We start from the raw sequence: 22,055 nt of genomic DNA on the forward strand, positions 1-22,055 counted from the left end.
AGACCCTTCTATGTTCGTCTCAGGTCCAGTAGGTTGACTTCATGACAAACACATTCAGGTTCATTGTATTTATTCTAAGAAAAGAGAAAATCAAGTTGGTGGTTAACATCAGTCCACTAGCTTCTACCCCTATACATGAACTAAAATAAAATAAAATAAAATAAATAAACCCAAACAAACTACAAAGCCACAGCAATGAACATTTTACAATTAAATATAACTTCTTTTTGGCAGCTGAAGGAGGAACAGCTTGTCCTGCTCTCTCTCGTCCTTACTGATAAGAGTTATTTTTTATTTATGAGTTATTTTTAAAGTGACAGTTTTTATAGTTATATTTACATTTTCGACATCATAACTGGATTACTTCAAATCTAAGGACTGGGGGATTTTCTTACTTTTATTTTTACCTTACTTTTCTTCACCTCCAAATTGAACCAGGACAAAATGCCTCCGGCCGACCCCAGGGACATTAGCAGTATTATACAACGACTTCAGTCTATAGAAATGAACATTCAATAGCTGGAGGTGAACTTTGAGCTAAACGCTACCTGTGGAAATGAGACAACTCTTCCTCAAATCAACGGAGAGGCCGTACGCCTCGCATCAAGCAGCCCACCCTGGAACGCTCTGGGTACCAAGCCGAAGCAAAAGTCTTACACTTCAGATCCGATGAGGCGACTGACAGGGAGAACCCCTCACCTGGACGAATCAGCGTGGCCAGCTCTGAGCCGAAACCCACCTTCAACCTCAACACCTGCTCCACCAAAGAAAAACAAACAAGCAGCTGCAACCAAAACGGTTCCACCGACCCCACTCCCCAGGACAAAGCGACCAGCCCGAGCCTCAAAACATTCTGACTCTGTGGGAATCCCACTGAAAAACAGATTTTCTGTACTCCAGCCTGAGCCTCTGAGTGAAACCTCGCCTTCAAACATCAACAACAAGGCAAGACCAACACATCCACCCCCCAAATTACAAAGCGACTACCAGGAAAATGAAAGGTATGCCAAAAGTGCTTATTGTTGGAGATGAGGCAGTAAATGGAATCAGCCACGTTTGCACGTTTGCAAAACAAGAGTGATTTCTTTTCCTGGTGACACTGTATCTGATTTAACTCACAAAGTTCTCTCTCTAACCACTGATCAGCCAGATATTGAGTCTTTAGATGTCCATGTTGGAGCCAACGATATGGCAAAGCAGAAATCTGAGATTCTGAAAAAGGACTTTATCTTTTTCTTATCTTTTGAACACTATGGGAAAATTAAAAATGAAGTTATTTCTCAGTGGTCCAATTCTATCACTTCAATGGGGAGACGAAAAACACTCCAGGCTGTACATGATAAAAATGATTAAAAGCTGCCGTGCCAGCTCAGTGACCTTCATTGATAACCTCTGGATCTATTGGCAGCGCTTTCACCTTCTTGGAAGAGACGGACGCAATCTTAATAAACATGGGATAAAGCTACTCACTGCAAACCTTTTTAATTTTATCAACAAGGACAGCAACGTGATCATCGCTTCAGAAGGCTCAAGGATTTCTGACTAGGATGGAACCCTCCGCTTATCAGGAGCAAACCGTTCCAAAACAAGCTGATACATTGACTGGAGACGGAGCGACTAGTTCCCTTCCTCCTTCTCCCCTCCCTCTCTGCTCACTCACTCATTCACAGGATTCACAAGATACCCATGAAGAAATGTCTTCTGGACCGGAGTTTCTTAAATTTACAGATGGAATGAATCAACAGGTTCGCCTTGGCACGTCTCTCCTTAGCGGTCACGTAGCAGACCTCACTTCATTTAAGCCACCTGACTCTAACGTCCCAGAGGATCCATCACTCTGCGTTTCTGAGGTCTGAGGCCGGGGTCCAGACTTTATCTTTACACCCTTCTTGCTCCGGAATGTGTCTGGCCCCCCGGCACTGCAGAACAGGACATTACCTGTCTGGATCACTACAAGAAAATTTACAAGAAACAGAAACATAAAATACAGCTGTTTTAATTCAAACATCAGACTGAAGAACTTTTGGCCTCCAAGTCACTTAAGCTAGCTCTTTTAAATACAAGATCTCTCTGTGCTAAAGCTCTATTAATTAATGATTTTATCACTGAGCAAAATATCGATGTTATGTTTCTGACAGAAACATGGTTGAATGACAATAATGAACCGATCGTACTAATTGAATCAGCGCCTCCTAACTACAATTTCATAAGTGAGAATAGAAAACACAAAAAAGGAGGAGGCGTGGCTTCAATATTTAAGAATACCATAAATTGTAGTAAAATCTCTTTGGGTCTCTTCACCTCTTTTGAGTATCTTGGTATTGAGGTTAAAGGCCACAAATGAACTTTGACACTAACTTTATACAAAACTCCAACATACATGGAAAATTTCTTTACTGACTTGAATGAGCTTCTATCTCTCATATGTATTGATTATGATTGTTTAATAACTGTCGGTGATTTCAACATTCATGTTGGCAACCCCCAAGACAGAGGGGCAAAAAAGCTCGCTAATATTTTAGAGACTTTTGGTCTAACACAACATGTCAAACAAGCAACACACACTCAAGGACACACACTGGACCTGGTTATCAGTAAGGGTGTGAATATTTCCAATGTCTCTGTAACTGATGTCGCCCTGTCGGATCACTTTGCTGTTATCTTTGAAAGTTCTTTATCTTTTAACCCACTTATACAAACAGCAACCATCACAAAACGTTCTCTCACTGAAAACACAGCAGAAACTTTTAATCAAATCTACTCTTCTTCCTCACCCTTAAGCTGTAATGATGTAGATAAGTTGGTAAATGATTTTCAGTCTAAAGTCTCAGATATTATTGATTCCATTGCCCCAATTAAAATGAAGGTTGTGTCTGGTAAAAAGAAATCTCCATGGAGAAATACACAAACAGTTAGATCTGCAAGACAACTCTGCCGTAGAGCAGAACGAAAATGGAGTAAAACTCAACTTCACGTTCATTATGACATCTATAAAGAAAGACTACGTAACTATCATTTAACACTAAAACATGCAAGAGAGGCTTTCTTTGCAGATGTCATAAACAAAAACATTAACAATGCTCAAGCTTTATTTGCAACAGTTGACAGAATCACAAACCCTCCTGTGACGTTACCACCTGAATTCCAATGTAATGCCGCCTGCAACCAGTTTTCCAGCTTCTTTTCGGAGAAAATTTAAAAAATCAGAGGATTAATCTGTACTGTACTGTACATCCACTATAAAGTCAGTACCAATGCTGTGCCCAACAAAACAAATACAGGAAAAATGACCCAATTCCAACTACTTAATTTTAAAACCTTAGAGGAAATTATAAGTCAACTAAGCTCCAGTTCCTGCTGTCTGGATGTTTTACCCTCACATTTCTTTAAGAAAGTTCTGCCTGTTATTGTTACTGATCTGGTCCAAATAGTAACTCATGGCTCTCATCAGGCGTTTTCCCCCAGGCTTTGAAAACAGCAGTAATCAAACCACTTATAAAAAAGAACAATCTGGACAAATCACTACTGTAGAACTACAGGCCGATCTCCAACCTCCCATTCATCAGCAAAGTTATTGAAAAAGCTGTGTGTAAACAATTAACTAGCTTCCTAACTATAACCAACCGCTTTGACTCCTTCCAGTCTGGTTTTCGTGCTCACCACAGCACAGAGACTGGCCTAGTCAAAGTGTTCAATGACATCCATATAAATACTGACTGCGGGAGAACCACAGTGCTGGTTCTGTTGGATCTCAGTGCAGCTTTTGACACTGTTGACCATGACATATTACTGAATCTACTGGAGAGTTGTGTCGGACTCTCTGGTCCAGTGCTTAACTGGTTTGAATCCTACATAAAGAACAGGGATTTCTTTGTTTCAATTGGAAACTTCTCATCAAAGAGGTGAATGTCATAAAGCAGGGGTCTCAAACTCGCGGCCCGCGGGCCAACTGCGGCCCTCGGGACGATAGTTTGTGGCCCCCGCCTTAATATGAAAGTTTAATGTTAGTGCGGCCCGCGAGTTTGATATAATTGGCACTTTTCAGTGTTGTGTGCGGAGCTGAACGAACTTACCAATCACGGTGGAGTATATTGCTCTCGGGGGCGGGACATCGGCCGGGCCTATTTGCATTTTCTATTTGTCATTATTTGCATGAGGTACATGGGCAATTTCCGCGGCCGCTCCGCTTCACGTGCTTCAGCATCCAGTCTAGACCCGGAAGTTGCTGATCAGTGTAACGTAATTAAGGTGAGGCGCTGTAACGCTTGGGTTGTGTTTAAGGGAGGAGAGGAGGCGGCAGATTCGTCAGGACGGTCAAAAACTCACAACCACACTGGTACTGGGAATTCCACAGTGTTGTCATTTAATAAATACGCTCTTCACCAACCTTACAAAGCCCGGTTGAACGGCTGCTATATTATCAGACATGAAAATTGAGCAGCGTCCAAACAACCCGTAACATTACTAAAAAGTTAGGGAGCTAACATGTCCGTCTAGCACGTTTCTCCCACGCTCTCTACAGAGAAGCCGTGGCGCATACTTCTGACATCATTAGCAATACTAGAGTATCTTAAAGAGACACTACACAATTACGGCTGTTACAGCGCCTGACTACGGCCAAATATGGTAATAGGCAATCAGAAAGGTTCGGCTGAGGAGACCGTGTGTGTGAATGCGGCCCAGCCTCACCCAGACTCTACCTCCAGCGGCCCCCGGGTAAATTGAGTTTGAGACCCCTGTCATAAAGTGTGTCATTGTGTGGGAGTATTTGTTTCTTGTTGGTTGATTTCAGAAAGAACTCCCTTTTTAGAAGCCTGAGCTTGTTCTGTTGTCCTTTTGCATTAGAACATTTTGTTCTAAGCAGAACCTTTAAAGCAAATTCTGATTCTGTAAAAAAAAGAAGAAAGAAAACAAACTAGTATTCCTAGAACTATTAATAATAAAGATTACGTTGTTATTCCAAAATATACTGTGTGAGATAAATGTTTGTCATTTTGTCAGATCCCGTTACACCTCCTCCTACCCTCCCTCTCTCCATCCGTGAGCCGGTGCGCTGTACCTGCTCTATGCAGGGCACGGGCTTCTCCTGCCCCAGTGGGGTCGGCGGTCGCCCCCCTTTCATGAAGGTGGTGACGGGGGACATTTTGGTGGACATCACAGGGCGGAACGTCTCTGAGTATCTGCTCTTCACTTCGGACAGAGTGCGGCTCCACAGGTATTGCTGGGCAGGTGCCACTCAGAGAACGGCTGAGACTTGGTGGGATTTCAGTTGAAACCTGAAATTTAATATTTCCTGGATTTTAATTGGTGCTTTCAACTCTAGCTACTTTAGTTCTACAATGAAAGAAAAAGATGGTAGGGATTAGAACAGCTCCTCTCTTTCATAGTTGCACCCTTTAATTTCCACGTTTTTCACTGATAAACTTCATCATATGGATCAGGGAGAGGGCTCGAACTCTTATCACTGCTTTATCGATGAGTTCAAAAATAATAATACAGCATAGAAAATCTTCCCTCTTAAAATACATACAGGTTTTATTGTGCTAAGTTTTCTCTTTTTTGTGTTATTTCTGTCCTTCATGTTTTTTAATTTGGCCTCCCCAGCTCAACATACAGCATATGTTTATACTGTATGATGTCTGTCATAAAACCTGAAATAAAATCTGATTGCTGTCAGGTTTTATTTCATTACCATATTTCAAAACATTAAATTCATATCCTCCTGAGATAGTTTGCTGAGTCATGTCAGAGATACATAAAAAATTAAGAAACAGTATTAAATATCAGTTCAAAGTAAGTCATATTAGACCAGAGCTTACATGTTTTTTCCTGTGTGCTGTCTGGGTTGGGAACAGATACGGTGGTTTAACTGTGGGGAACATCCAGAAATCCATCCCTGCCTCCTTCGGAAGGAACATTCCTCCAATGGTTCGCAAGATAGCCGTACGCAGATCAGCTCAGGTGGGACAGGCACCCTGACGGCCTCTGTTACACCTCTACAGTGTTGCTTATAGCGCCTCCCTGTGTCCAGGTCTTGTACAACAACAAAGGCTACCACAGCATGCCAACCTATCTGAATGTACTGAACAACGCCATCCTGCGCGCCAACTTACCTGCATCCAAAGGCAACCCTGCTGCTTATGGTATGGAGGCTATCAAATAGTCAGTCTGCACCATCTACTGCTGTTTCTGAAGAAGAACATCTTTGTTTTTTTGTGTGTGTTTTTTTATTTAAGGAATCACACTGACCAACCATCCGATGAATAGAACCAGTGCCAGCCTTTCTTTGGACTATTTGTAAGTTTACCAATAAGCACTTATGTATATTATATTAAGCGAATTGTAGATCCTAAGAGTTATGCAAAACTTGTGTTTACCTAACCACATGAACATATTCTAAATGCTTTTTAGGGCTGAAAACGAAATGGGAGATTTTTCTCTTTACATTCAAATTTAAGTAAAATGCATTTATAACTTTATATACCATGGCGACAGTGGTAGGAGTTTGCTTTTCAATCGGTTGGTTGCTGGTTCGATCCCCGCTCTACCTGCCTCTGTTGTCGTGTCCTTGAGCAAGACATAAAGTTCGGCAAGGTGGGTCATAAACTTTATGACCCACCTTGCCTGCTGGTGGGGGTCAGAGGGCGAGGTGGTGCCGGTGCATGGCAGCCTGGCTTCTGTCTGACTGCCCAGGGCAGCTGTGGCTATGATCCAGTAGCTTGCCACCTTCAGTGTGTGAATGACTGTAGTGTGAAGCACTTTGGGGTACTCTGGGCATGATAAGCTGCTATACAAGTACAAAGTCATTTACCAGCCATAATTTGGAGATTTTACAACTTGGAACATGTTTGAAAACAAGAATTGGGTGTAGATATTTTCCAAACAATGAAACACACGCATATTAAATTTTAAAAAAACATTCCAGAAGCCACAAAAAACAGGTGATAAAGGTAAAACTTGAGCTAAGTCTGGATATTTGACCATTGTTCTGTGCAGAATTAGGAATTGTTTTCTGAGTTGCTTTTATGGTACCAGCTGGGTTTTTTAAGCATATTTTGCTCATGTTCAGTAGGGTTAGAACTATAATGTTTCATAGTTTTAGCCTTCAGAACCAGCCATTTGTCCACTTTTTAATGTTCAGCTGTTGATTGGAGGTGAGTTTGGATGATGTGAAGGTACACCCTCCTCACCAGATCTCCTTTGTGCAAATGACCAGAACCCTTGCAGCAACCCCATAGTAGGATGTTGCTGCCACCACCATTCTTCATCGTTGGTAGTGTTCTCTGGTTTAAAACCTTCACCAAAAAATATCTGATTCTGAAATCCTCCTCCTCCGATGTGCTCACCGCCACCTTCTGTACATGAGTGTGTAGCAACAGCAACACTACCGTATTTTCCGCACTATAAGGCGCACCACATTATAAGGTGCACCTTCAATGAATGGCCTATTTTAAAACTTTTTTCATATATAAGGCGCACCGCATTATAAGGTGCACAGAATAGACGCTACAGTAGAGGCTGGGGTTACGTTATGCATCCATTAGATGGAACTGCGCTAAAGGGAATGTCAACAAAATAGTCAGATAGGTCAGTCAAACTTTATTAATAGATTACAAACCAGCGTTCTGAAAACTCCGTTCATTCCCAAAATGAATAAACAAGCTGTTTTATTATTTTCCCGAGGTAAAGTAAGTGACGTGGTATTTTCGTGACACAGTTTATCTTTTAACAACAGCAAGGTGTAACATATAATGGAGGGGAACTTTTCCTCGATTCAATAAACACGTAAAAAACAGTCTGATACTGTTACGGTAAATCAAACGTTAGTGCAATCACAATATATATCCACTTCCACACCATTGATTTGTTCATCTTAAATCCTCTCGCTGCTGCTCTATTCCCATGTTCTACTGTGTGACTGATTGCCTTGAGCTTAAACTCTGCGTCGTAAGCGTGTCTCTTAATAGGAGCCATTTTAGGGTCTTTACACAAAACCCAGCATGCACCGCGCTCTTCTTCTTCTACGGGGGAAAAGGAAGTCGGCAGCTGCTTACCGTAGTTGCGAGACCTGTTGTGGCTCAATATTGGTCCATATATAAGGCGCACCGGATTATAAGGCGCACTCTCGGCTTTTGAGAAAATTGAAGGTTTTTAGGTGCGCCTTATAGTGCGGAAAATACTGTACTTTACATCCATTAAATTCTACTTTTTAATTTTGTATTATGAAGACAAATAAATATTGCTTTCCTTATCTATAAATATCCTCCAAATTTCCTTCAGTTCCCAATATTCCTTTAAGAGTATTAAAGGAATATTTAATATTTCTTTCCATTCCTTTCTTGTTCTTTTTACTATTTTTCTCAGTCTCTCCCATTCAGGCTCATGTATTTCACATTTTGTTAATACATGTTCTACATTTTCTTTCTCTTCAACTCATTCACATTTATTACTATTTTTCCTCCCAATTAAACATAAAATTTAATTTTGATAGTTATGACCTACTCTTTATCTCATCATTATTATTTATTCCCTTCTGTTTCTCTCACTAATATTTTTAACTAACACTGACTGTATTTTATATAAACTTTTTCTTTTATTATCTTCATTCCACCTTTTTTGCCATTTTTCCATTTCTTTACTCTTAAGTGATTTCCCTTCCCCTTTCCCAAAAGGAATTGTAATCATTTCCCCCTCTAAAGCCCTTTTTGCTAATGTATCTGCCTTTTCATTGCCTTTTACACCTTCATGTGCTGGCACCCAACAGAACCAAATATCAATGCCACCTTTGTGTTCTGTTTTCCAATTATTCAGAATGGACTGTTAAAGCGGTATTATTGCATATTATGACTTTATTCTAGATTCACAGAGCGACATAAGTGCTATCTCTCTAGCCCACTCTTGGTGTGTATCACACACAAATACGTCCCCCTGGGAACAAAACCAGAACCAGTACTAACAATTCACTTGTCACATCCTTTCTCAGTTTTTTTTCTTTCAGAAATTAAACATTTTCTGTCTAAATAACATATATTAACTAAATAACACATATTCTACCCAGTGCATTTGAATGTAAATATAGACACTTCGAAAGAATGCATCTAATTATCTTGGCTAAACTACAGTATATATATATATATATATATATATAATCACGTCTTTCCTTTTTTTCCTTTTTTCTTCTTCAAAAATTCAACATTTCTTGTAATGAACATGAATATAGGACGCCACCCAACTCCAGCTCCGCTTCATCCAGTCTGAAACTCCCCAGTCTAATCGCTTTAGCTGTTTTCAGGTCTTACTGGGCTGAAATGGTTGGACTCTGACACTGTGCCCTGCTCTGAACATCTAAATCCTTTGGTGTACGGTTGTAATATCTCTCCTGTCTCAGTCTGCTGTTAATTAGTTCCTGTTTGTTGTTTGACACCTTCAGCTTCAATATGGTCTCTTTTGTAGGAAGAAGGGACTGGGTCCTCCTACTGAGAAGTCTCTGCTCTGGACTTGAGACGAGGCCTTGACTCGCTGTGTCAGTTGGACAGTATGGATCCTGTCCAACTGTTGCAGCTTTCTGCATGAGGTGTTTTATTGTTTTTACAGCTGACTCTGCTTCTTCAGTGCTTTGTGGGTATCCAGGTGAATGTTTTGTGTTCATATTCCCACTTTGGACTGAACAGTTTAAACTCATGAGTATTGTGCCCCATTACGTAAGATGACCACATCTGGAATCCCCTGATGAGCAACGTGTGCTTTCAGTTTGTGGATCACTGTGATACTTTTGGTGTCAGGTAAATAATCAACTTCCCAAAAATTGGAATAATAGTCCACAGTAATCAGATAGAACTTTCTGTGCCATAAAAACAGATCAGTTCCTACCTTGGCCCAAGGCCTGTAGACAATGTCATCAGGATGTAAAGTCCCTTTTTGTTGTTTGGGGTTTTGTTGTTGTGTAGCTGACCTACATATGCCTCACTTGGAAATAAATGTCTTTATCTGCTTGTTCGTCCCTCATCAGTACACACACTCACATGCTCGTCGGAGGTAGCCCTCCGCTGCCAGGTGTGCCGAGTGTATACGGTGGGTCAGGTCAGCTCTCCACGCATCAGCAGCTAGGGCTCCTTGCCCCTTGAACACTCAGCCATCCTGAAAGCTCAGCTTGTCCTGATAGGCAAAATAGTGTTGAATGTGTAGCTCCACATCTTTTTTGTGCTTTGGTCATCCTGTCAGGATTAACCTAATAACTTCCTGCAAAGCTGAGTACTCTGTTGTTGCATCACAGATGGCTGTGAGTCTTTGTGGAGAGATACAGTAGGTAAGTAGGAAATTATGTTAACAGTCTATCTCTGACTCTGTCACTCCCTCACTGCTGTCAGGTAAATAAGCTCTGCCTAGTGTCAGCTAAGCATGTCTCGTCAAGGCACATAGATCACATATCAATGTCATATTTCTACAGCTTGAGTAACATTCTCTGTAATCTCTTTGGTGCATTAAGCAGTGGTTTTCTCATAACAGTTTCTAGTGGCTTATGGTCACTTTGTACAGTCATTTTCTACCAAAAGTATACTGGTGGTACTTTTGTATCCCCAACACTAAGGCCAAATATTTTTTTTCTGTTTGGGCATAACCTCTTTTCATGGGAGTTAGCGTTCTGCTTGCAAGTGGCACAGGTTTTTCCTTCTGTGTCAATGCTGCTCCTTGTCCTGTCTCTGAGACATTACATTGCAGGAGAAGGTCTTCATTTTGGTCATAGTACTTCAGTAGTGGTGCATTAGTTATTTGATCTTTCAGTTTTGTAATAGCTGTCTCAGCACCTCTGTCCATTCCCACATGTTCTCTTTGTGTGTAAGTTGTCTCAAAACTTCACATTCTTCAGAAAGATGGTCACAAAACGTTGAAAGGCTGTTCAGCATACCTACAGATCTCTGTACACCCTTAACATCTGTGGGCCTCAGCAGTTCCTGAATTTCCCGCACTTTTTCTGGGTCAATACTTAGGCCTGGTGCTGTTAAGAAGTGTCCAATGTAGGGTACAGACTCTCTTCTCAGTTTAAACTTGTGAGCATCAAGTTTAATGTCTCTTTGTATGCACCTCATTAAAAAACATCTCAGATTTTTGTCATGATCCTTGTCCTCTTCCTCCTGTTTGTCTCCCTCACCTGTAATCAGTATATTGTCAGCAATGATGTACACCGCTTATAACCCTGTAGTGGTTATATAAGTGTCCTTTGAAAACTTCTGGAGCTGGAAATCCTGAGCCATGTCAAATAACATCGAATTTGATGTGCCAGAATCCATGTTTTACATCCCAAACACTGAATACCTTGGATTTTGAGAGTCCTGGCAGGCCGTCATCAGTCATGGGTAGAGGAAAATGGCTCCTTTTCAGTCCTTTGTTTAGTGGTTTGGTGTCTATGCAGATTTCCATTTGATTTTGTCACTGACAGCATACTGCTTATCCAGTCATGGCTGTGCTCCACAAATGCTATGATTTCTTTTCTACGCAGATCTCTAAGCTACTCTTTGATTGGAGTCATCATTCTGTCAACCGGCAGGATGTTCTCATACTGTGCTCTTATCAGCTCCATGGATGAACTAGCCTTTCTTCAATGGGATCCTGTTTTCCTGATCCACCACTAGAAACTCCAGTCTGTACAGTTTATTATTCATTATTTCTTGGATTTGGACATTTGACTTTACATTTACCAAGTGGTCATAATTTAGAACTCTAAACTTTTAGAACTCCATCTCTTTTGCTCATTATCCTAATTGCATCAGTTATTTACATTCTCTATTGTCATTTCAAGTGGAACTCCTGAACTTCCTCCTCCTCAGCCTTGCTAATGATCCTAGAGTATATGTTTTAATTCTTTCCCACATGAGAGTCTCCTGTTGTGAGCTGCTGACAGCATGCATTAGCACTCTTCTGTTATTCACGTTCCTTGCTGTTTTAATTCTCCCTATTTCTTCCTTTATTTTTATATTTGCTGCTGTTATTGATAGACAAACAGAATACAGTGATTTGTTGAGGCACAAGGAACAGTGCAACATAGACAGGGGAAAAAAGAAACAAGCATGGGTTTAAGCACATAACAGTAATGATGGAGCAAGTTTTAAAACAGATACTTGAAGTCTGTTTTCATATACAGATTTCAAGTATTTCAGTGAGGAGTAATACAGTATAAATTGGTTCTGAAAAAAATCAGAACAAGGGGTAAAAACTCTCCACTTGCAGCAGTGTACATGATATTTAACAAGAAGAAAACAATATTTATCACATCAGATATTTAGCTATCAAGGTCACTAACCTAGTATAGTATATGAGTGATGGTAATCTCTGGGATGTCCTCAATTCTAAGTGACAATCGATTCTTTTTTTTAAAAGGTTTTGTTGGTTCTAGTGATCGTTATTTGAAATGGTCAGACAGAAAAGTGGACAATGAGAGAGGGGGAAGACATGTCATCAGGCTGGTAAACTAACAGGAGTAAAATAACTCAGAGTGTATTAAGTTGTTGCAATAGAATGGGTGTGCTCACATTGGTCTCCTCTGTATCTGCAGGCTGCAGGGCACCGACGTGGTGATAGCCATCTTCATTATTGTTGCCATGTCCTTCGTACCTGCCAGCTTTGTGGTTTTCCTGGTTGCAGAGAAATCCACTAAAGCCAAACATCTGCAGTTCGTCAGTGGCTGTGACCCTGTCATCTACTGGCTGGCCAACTACATCTGGGACATGGTGAGCAGGACAGAGTGCTGCTGCTGCTGTCTGCGTCCAGATCAGATCGTTTCAGCTCAGCTCATTGTCTCCTCTGTCCGCAGCTGAACTACCTGGTACCTGCCACATGTTGCGTCATCATCTTGTTTGTGTTCGACCTGCCAGCCTACACCTCCCCCACCAACTTCCCAGCCGTCCTCTCCCTGTTCCTCCTCTACGGGTGAGGCTCTAGCATTCCTCCTCTGCCAGTACAGACCAGGGTCAGGAGCCTGTCCTGACCCACACAAGTGTTTCTTTGCAGGTGGTCCATCACTCCCATCATGTATCCAGCATCCTTCTGGTTTGATGTTCCCAGTACAGCCTACGTCTTCCTCATCGTCATCAACCTCTTCATAGGCATAACTGCAACCGTGGCCACCTTCCTCCTGCAGCTGTTTGAGCATGACAAGGTGTTTAACTGTTACAACTGTACATCCTAAGCCAAATTATTAGGATTTTACGTCAATAACATGTTTAACCACGATGTCAGACTACCATTATGCATGATCACTTTATGAAAATAATTCTTGCTGATAAAGCTAAAGCTGAAACAATTACATTACTCATGATAGATTGATTATTGAAATAATTATAAACTCATATAATAACTGGATGAACTATTTTTTTAAAAAGTCAATTTGGTGAAAGAATAACTCAGTGAACACAGTAATTAAGCCAAGTCTGTAAAAAAATACAAACATTTTGCATTTAAGATAAAAAACAAATAACCTCTAAAACCCCAAACTCCTCAGGTGGAAATGTTATCTTCACCTGGTTTAAATTCTGTTAAAAACCTCATATCAAGCACATTTTGCTATCCATTTATTAATCAGTCAGATCAGTCCTGCGCTGTGCTGAGAAAGGCCTGAGCTTTTCACATGTTGATGTTGGAAGATACTGGAGAATTATCCTTTCTCCAATTAGGCTCTTAAAGTATGAGGTTCAAGAAGAGTCAGTGAGTTAAATTCATGAATTCCATTTATTAAGACTAAAATGCAGCGCTGGTTCATCGTCATGTTTTCCTTATGGGCAAACACAGCAAAATGGCCCCTAGCAACAGCTTCTGGTTGCTTTTCTGGGCCTCAATTTCAGCTACGGCTAAAGAGGCTATTCCCTAGTGTGTCACTTCCTTTAACCTTAGCTTTGTGTGTAAGTCCGCTCGTGTGTGTGTGTGTGTGTGTATATAAATATGAGCATGCAAACAGCTAAAAGAGATAGAAGAAAACACAGAATTATTTATTCCCAACAAAGTGGTTTTTAGCTGCAGATGCAGCCTTTGCTCCAAATTGCATCTTATATTATAAGATGTTTTTTCATTTTAAAAAGAAATTATAAATTATTTATTTGCATTTTTAAATGTATTTCTAATATTGTATTAAATAAACTTCTAATTGCTAGAATAATCAGCTACTAAAATATTGACTTGCTGCAGTAGCAGATGAAACTTATGAATCAATTTGTCTAAGTTGATTCTACTCAACTACTGTATTAAAGCATGTTGGTAAAACTTAATGTTTTGTTGAAGATGATGTATAAAACAGAAAAGCAACAATTTTGCTTTCTGCTGCAAATATAATATCTATGTACTGTATATTCATATAATATATTATTATGTACTCTATAACATTTAGATTCAGACTCAAACATGAATCTAAAAACATGAATCAAACAAAATTTGGTTTTATCTACACTGATACTAGCTGGTTGACCAAGAAGCTGCCTCAAATAAATGTCACTCATAGCTTGTCGTGTGTAGGTTTAAAGTTAAGAAGGTTACTTCGGCCAGCTGACCAACAGTACGCAGCAATAGGTGGAGGAGGGGGAGTATTGCATTACTCTGCTGTTTGCTCCATAGAACTAGAAAAACCTCAGGTCATTTCTCTAGGTTCTCATTAAAGGGGCTTTAGACCAAAGATTTTGGGGTTTTTGAACCTGTAACTTTTTTTAAACTCAGTAAAGGACCGTGCATAACTGCAGCAAGCTGTATTTCTTAATTTTTATTTTTGGATCGTTTTCTTGTCCTCCAGGATCTAAAGAGAGTCAACAGCTACCTGAAGTCCTGCTTCCTCATCTTCCCCAACTACAACCTGGGTCACGGTCTGATGGAGATGGCCTACAACGAGTACATCAATGAATACTACGCTAAAATAGGTACTAACAGCGCCAAGCTGGCCACACATGGCGGACAGTGTGAGGAATCCCTACCATGTCTTCATAAACCCAAGCTCAGAATGTTACACAACTAAATGATAATAATAATAATAATCAATTTTATTTATTGCCCTTTATATCCCAATGACCCCATGTTTCCTGTATGGCCGTTCCATTAGTAGAAGAAGTTCTGAGGTCTGGGGATCCGTTTTAGACAAAATGCCACAGACACAAAGAAACATCTTTTTTTTCCAACCTGATTAGCAACTCCTAGCAGCAGGATGCTGAGCTTCACTCCACTTCTTTTCAAATATGCAATACTTACTAAATGACATGGTTGAACCACGTCAACCATGTCATTTACCTGGAAGCTCACATCATCACCAAGCGACAGAACACTTTTCTTCTCACCTGTGGCTGATGGGCAGACAGCTGGCCCTCTTCACCAGGAGCCTGCCGGCCAGCAGGGGAACGTCCAGCTGCTTAAAGAACCATGTGTGTCCCCGTGTGTGTGTGTTACAGGCCAGTTTGACAAGATGAAGTCTCCGTTTGAGTGGGATATTGTGACTCGAGGACTCGTTGCTATGACGATAGAAGGCTTTGTTGGCTTCCTCATCACCATCCTTTGCCAATACAACTTCCTGAGGAAACCACCGTGAGTGTGAGAAGAATCATCAGACGAGCCGCGACGCCACTAGCTTTGGGGCTTATTTATGCCAGTATCAGTTGATTAGAAAGCTGTAGTGAGGTCACAGAGTCGTCATGACAACAACAGTGTTAATCAATCAATCAATCAATCAAATTTTATTTGTATAGCACATTTCTGCAGCAAGGCATTTCAAAGTGCTTTACATCATTACAAACACAGAAACACAATGCAACATAGAATCAATAATCAAAACACAGCATTAAGTCAAGTTCCATCAGTAAGTTTGTAATTGATTACGTTTCAAATACAATCCTAAACTGGTGGGTTTTTAGTTGAGATTTAAAAGAACTCAGTGTTTCAGCTGTTTTACAGTTTTCTGGAAGTTTGTTCCAAATTTGTGGTGCATAGATGCTGAAAGCTGCTTCTCCTTGTTTGGTTCTGGTTCTGGGGATGCAGAGCAGACCAGAACCAGAACCTGAGAGGTCTGGAAGGTTGATACAACAACAGCAGATCTTTAATGTATTGTGGTGCTAAGCCGTTCAGTGATTTATAAACTAACAACAGTATTTTAAAGTCTATTCTTTGAGCTACAGGGAGGCAGTGGAGGGACTTTAAAACTGGTGTTATGTGCTCTACCTTCCTGGTTTTAGTGAGAACGCGAGCAGCAGCATTCTGGATCAGCTGCAGCTGTTTGATTGATGCATCATATTTTAGAGACTTTGTGTTAATTAGTAGAATATCTGTGCAGAGGAACCATTCAGGATTGAGTTTGAGTTAGAGAACATGAGGTTAGTTGTTATTTGATAGTTTTGTATGTTTGCACTTTGTTTTTTTGTTTTTTCATAATTTACTGTAAACTGTCACATATCTAAAAATCAAAAAGCCCTCTGTCCTGAATTATGGCACATAGTTAGAAACTGAATTTTCACACTTCTTTACAGGCTCAGAAAATCAATGTGATTATGATTTCATTCATATTTTTCTTACTTCTGTTCCGTCTTGTTAAGGAACATCTTGAGTCATGTTTGACTTTTTTAAGGTTTCCTTAAAAACAAATCAGACAGCTCCTCTAATCTTTTAAAGTGCTTTCTGAAATTCTTTCACAGTTTCTCTTAAGACTTACAGTTAACACTTTAGGAAGATGAGTGTTAAACTTCAAAAAAATCCCATGCTATGTTGAGGAAGAGCAGAGAACCAATTTTTTCCATTTTTAATTATTTCTTTTTCATCGTGTAAATCTATGAAACAATCCCCAAAAGAACAGCTTGGTATGTGTGGCTGTATGCAGGAGGGTGCCGGTCAGCTGCCAGCCTGTCGATGATGATGATGTAGATGTGGCCTGTGAGAGACAGAGAGTGCTGCGGGGCGATGCTGACAGTGACATGCTTCAGATCGAGAACCTGACAAAGGTTTGATTCTCTGTTCTACCAGACTAGTTCAAGTTAAACTGTAAGCCAGGCTTGGTGCTTAAAGTGTTGCTTTGCTACCTGCCAGGTGTATAAATCCAGGAAGATGGGTCGCATCCTGGCCGTGGACCGCCTGTGTCTTGGCGTCCGGCCCGGGGAGTGCTTCGGGTTGCTGGGAGTGAACGGAGCAGGGAAGACCACCACATTCAAGATGCTCACCGGAGACGAGTGCACCTCTGGAGGAGAGGCTTTCATCAACAGAAACAGGTCAGAGCCAGCTACAAACCATGGCTTCTGTCTGGGCCTGTTGGCCTTCCATTTACATATTCCTCTATCCAGCAAGTCTCACGTCTGAGGCTTTTAGAAATGACTAGTTTTTAGTGTGCAGAGGCTTTGGCATGGTTCTGTATTAGCTCACTGAGTATGGGAGCTCTACACCATAGCTATAAGTAAGAACATGTGATTGGAGGCTGGTGTAGGAAAGGATCGATGAGTCTAGATGTGATGGTAGAATCCAGTTTCATATAGAAACTATCAGATTTTTTCCAGTCGCTGTGGAGAAGATGGGACCACGAGGAGCATCTTCCAGAAACAGAAAATCCTTTTTAGATTTCCACTTACAAACGCTCCAAGAATCTTCAAGGGCATTTTGTGAACACCTTTCATGTGGTTGTCAGATCACTAATCATTAATGAACATACTTTGTCTTTGTATAACCTTACTGAGGGGGGGTTAGGGTCTGGTGGTGAAACAAGATAAAGTGCACACACCTCCAAGTTGTGCACAAGCTTGCTTTCTTGGTCCACTGGGGTTCTGCAGTAACTTTTCAAGAAGTAATTTAATTTGAAAATATAAAATATACATGTTAAGCAGTCCAAGATAAGATCAAGAAGAAGGAGTAGAATCAGTGGTGAGTTTCTACTGAAAGTCCCTCGGACCAGACTTCAGAGAAAAGGAGTTTTCTCCGTTGCTGCTCCTTTTCTCTGGAATAATCTACCTTTCCAGATTATATCTGCCCAGTCTGGATCATTTTAAATTGCTTTTTAAAACTAATTTTTATTCTTTTCTATTTAATTGATGCCTGATACTGTAACTTTTCTATTGTGATGTTTTATTTTATTTGCTTATTATTATTACACTTATTTTATCATATATATATTTTTTGCATTATTTCTCTTTTTCTTTTCATCAACTTATTCTATTATCATTATTGTACAGCACTTTAAACCTGTTTTTAAAAGCTATATAAATAAATTTGACATTGACATTCCAGAAAGAACAACTGAGAGCAGTGATGAATGTTGCTGTAGCTCAGTGGCTCCCAAAGTGTGGGGCGCGCCCCCTAAGGGGGGCGCAGTGCCATTGCAGGAGGGGTGCGGGAAGCGGTATGGATGAATGAAAAAAAAAAACAGTTACACAAAAGTGTTTCACTGTAAAGATGGTTTATAGTTTGTTTTGTTGCAACTTGAAGTGTGAAATAAACTTCAGTGCAGTTTGAAAATAAAATATGTGTAAAGGTTTATGTTTGGTGTCCAGTTGATTTGTTTTTTTTGGTGGGGGGGACAAGGGAGGGTATGTGGGGGGGTGCGTGCATGTGGGGGTGAGGGGGTGTGTGCGTGCATGATAGAATTAAAATAATAACATATATAAATACTAATCATTATATTTGAGGACTGTTAGAATCTATGTCTGTTCTGTGAGAGATGTCTGCAGGAAACTGATAAGCGTGCCAGATTGGAAGCAGATACCAGCCACTCTGGAGCCAAAACTAAGAGATGCTCTTAGTAAAACACCAAAAGGCTAAAGGATCAAAGGTTGTGACCCAGAGGCACGGGAACTGATTTGATGTCCTCATATGTACCTAAGACCGGAAGATTTCATTGTATAGAAAGATTTATGACTGTGTGTTAGCAGCTGTGTTTTTGTTTTGTGACCTCTTTTACCAGCTGCTGGCCAATGTATATTAGGGTATCATGATGCAAATAAAGGAGGAGAAGCAAGAGAGGATTCTCAGAGCGAGTTTGGAGACTGAAAATCAAACCCTCCTTTCTGCTCTCCTCGCGAGTTAAATCCATTTCATTTGTCTCTCTCTCTTCTTTTATCTATTTCAAGGCTGTAAACCTGACAGTTCACATGTGTACATTTTCAGCATCCTGAAGGACCTGCTGCGTGTCCAGCAGAGTATCGGCTACTGTCCACAGTTTGATGCTCTGTTTGATGACCTGACTGCCAGGGAGCATCTGCAGCTTTATACTCGCCTTCGTGGGATTCCCTGGAAGGACCAGGAAAGGGTCAGTCTCACACACATACACACACACTTTTTTACTGTTGTAGAGACTTGCCAATCTGGAACAACTGAGCCATTCATTTTGATGAAATCTTTCATCTTTCCTTTAGTGTTGTGAGAAAATATTTGTCTCTTCTGTTACTTTTCTTTAAAAAAAAACGCTGTCCCAAAAAACCTGGCTGTGTGAGACAGTAGTTATTCCATTCATTAACTGTGATTAACCATATTGTTGGTTCATTTTCAGGAGCCAAACTCATAGCTGATTACTGCCAGTCTTTAAGAATCAGTAAATGGGAGCTATGTGACAGCACGAAGTGGGCTGAGAGAGGAACCCATTCTGGCCCGATCTAAAGTTGAACAGATGAGAAACCGAGTCAGTGACAGTCTGAAAATAATAGTGAATTTTATTTGACATTGGAACAGGTATTTCTTCAAAATGAGATGTTGTGGTGGTACAGGTGTTGAACACAACCCACATAAGGAGGCCGTAGTCTTTGACGCAGTCGTCACAGGTTCCATTCCCGGCCTGGTGATCTGTGCCACATGTCTTCTTTCTCTCTCTGTTTACCCACTTCCTGTCTTAGCACTTTCCAAAAAAGGCCACTACAGCCAAAAAAACTTAAAAAAAAAAAAAAAATTATTTCAATGAGATTTATCCTGTATAAATAAAGGTCAAATAAAAAATGCTTACAAATACTTCAGAGTCACAGTGAGAACCGTTCTCCACAAACAGCAATATGTTTAGAGGCAGGTGTTTATGGACAGCCTGTCCAGGAGGTCAAAGAACAACCAAAGATCCAAACCACAACAGCAAGCTAAACAACTGAAGGCCAGTCTGGACTTCAGTCCCACTGAACCTGGTCTGACCTGAAGTGGGCTCCTCCAGCATGGCTGAATTTGAATGATTTAAGGTTCTTCAAAGGAAGGTGAAAAAAGTCATTATTAGCTTCCAAATGATTGCTGGTAATTGCTGGATCTTTACAGACCAATGAGGATATTTGTGGAGGAGGCTTGCTATATCTCTCTAACATCCTCCAATGGATAACACATTCATGAGGCACAAAGGAACTTGGGCAATTTCCCGTTAGTGACTATTAACTATTTCTTTGTGTGACTGCAGGTTGTGCAGTGGGCTTTAGAAAAGTTGGAGCTATCAAAGTATGCAGACAAGCCAGCTGGGACTTACAGCGGAGGAAACAAACGCAAGCTCTCCACAGCTATTGCTCTGATCGGATACCCGTCCCTCATCTTCCTGGTAAAATATTTGACTAGATTTGTTTGCTGGTCATAAGAACCAGGAACATGTGAAACATTTAGATATTCTTGTAACAGTTTAAGTTGTTTTGAACAAGGTAAATGAGAAATGGGAAATTGTTGAGACTATTTAAGTGATTACTTGAGAAGGCTTCATGTTCCAAAGCTGGGCTGTCAGCTGCTACATTGCTTCTACCCACCAAGCCCAGCAGGGTGTCAGGACAGCTGGTGTCTACAGACAACTCATCAGTCCATCTGAGGGTCCACCCACACACACACCAACACCCCCACACACACCAACACTGTCTTATCCAAGAACAATGTAGAGAAACCAGTTTATTGACCAGTCATGTTCTTGGGCAGTGAGAAAGCCAGAGCACCCAGAAAAAACACAATTCTGAGATTAGATTTTTCTGTGTGAATAATTTGACATAATATATTTAAAAAACCACTGGACATATAGTTATTGTCTTTCCAGTAACTATTGATGAGATTTTGTGGCCCTCAATCAAACTGACCAGATGTACAGTAGTTTGGCCCTCTGTTGAGTTGAGTGAGACTGCCTCGTTTTTGGAGCTTGTCATGGAAAAATGACTTTAACAAGAGTCTGGATGAGAAGAAATAAGAAATGTATTAAAACCTTGCAAGGTGAGAACAGAAATACAGAGTGAAAGGAGTCTGTCAGTCTGTGGATCTGGCTTCCTTTTATAGGTTCTGCTCAGAGAAGAGTAGCTTGATTGAACTAGAGGTGTGAGTCCTTGATTGTAATATACCAAATATTCTGTGGAGCCCAACACAGATGCTCTGGCCATTTGTCTATTGTTCAGGACACAGGATTGTTCTCTAATGCTAAAGAGGGCAGATAAGTTCTGGGTTAGAGAAGTTACGCTCCAGGATCCAGGACACTGTGGGGTCCATGTGACAGATGATAAGACTATGTAGATAACCTAAAGCAGAAGAGAGGTGAGGAGCACATTAGAAAAATGTTCCATTATAGTCAAAATAAGGAAATCAGATGGAGAAAAAAACAAATGCTTTTCTTCATGTGACATTATCAAGAAATCTGAATTCAAAACATGGAACTAGTAACAACAGCTAATTGTTGAGAGCCGTTGCCAGGCAACAGACACCCTGCTATTCAAGGATTTGATCCTTGGGTCCTTGAATGTCAGAACAAAATCTAGATGATGTATCTGCACTGCCACCTGGTGGCTGTTTGTTAGAACACAGAAGATCCGGATGATGATCTGCTGCTTCACACACCGTCCAAAACACTCAGGATTTATCTGCAAATGTACGACATCATTCCCTTTTTAAAGGACTTCATGAATCTGCTGCTGCTGACATGAATTTATGCCTTATAGTTAGTCAGCTATGATTAATATTGATTAAGAGTTCTGGGGGAAAAGTACAAAAATCTAAAGTTTTACTGTCAGGACTAAATACAAAATGATTTAATCTCCAACAAAAGTGATAACTCAATATTTTTTATAGCTTTAATATGTAATCGAATATTTCTAGAAATGAGATAAAGCAGTTGGGTGATGTGTTTTGTGTCTTGTGTG

At 40.5% G+C, this 22,055-nt stretch overlaps 1 protein-coding gene across 6 annotated transcripts in view; it reads left to right on the forward strand.

Annotated features, from left to right (window-relative positions):
- Positions 1-22,055, forward strand: part of abca2 (ATP-binding cassette, sub-family A (ABC1), member 2) — a 180,724-nt gene that overhangs the window by 148,847 nt on the left and 9,822 nt on the right. For all 6 annotated transcript variants that reach the window (XM_032577521.1, XM_032577517.1, XM_032577519.1 and 3 more), the window contains 13 exons: positions 5,002-5,215; positions 5,856-5,961; positions 6,032-6,143; positions 6,237-6,297; positions 12,551-12,725; positions 12,809-12,924; positions 13,006-13,153; positions 14,771-14,894; positions 15,417-15,549; positions 16,832-16,952; positions 17,038-17,216; positions 19,099-19,240; positions 20,357-20,491. In XM_032577521.1, coding sequence (XP_032433412.1) covers positions 5,002-5,215; positions 5,856-5,961; positions 6,032-6,143; positions 6,237-6,297; positions 12,551-12,725; positions 12,809-12,924; positions 13,006-13,153; positions 14,771-14,894; positions 15,417-15,549; positions 16,832-16,952; positions 17,038-17,216; positions 19,099-19,240; positions 20,357-20,491 — 1,766 coding nt within the window. The remainder of the gene's footprint in view (positions 1-5,001; positions 5,216-5,855; positions 5,962-6,031; positions 6,144-6,236; positions 6,298-12,550; positions 12,726-12,808; positions 12,925-13,005; positions 13,154-14,770; positions 14,895-15,416; positions 15,550-16,831; positions 16,953-17,037; positions 17,217-19,098; positions 19,241-20,356; positions 20,492-22,055) is intronic.

The sequence above is a fragment of the Xiphophorus hellerii genome, chromosome 12 (assembly GCF_003331165.1).
Source record: "Xiphophorus hellerii strain 12219 chromosome 12, Xiphophorus_hellerii-4.1, whole genome shotgun sequence".
Lineage (NCBI taxonomy): Eukaryota > Metazoa > Chordata > Actinopteri > Cyprinodontiformes > Poeciliidae > Xiphophorus > Xiphophorus hellerii.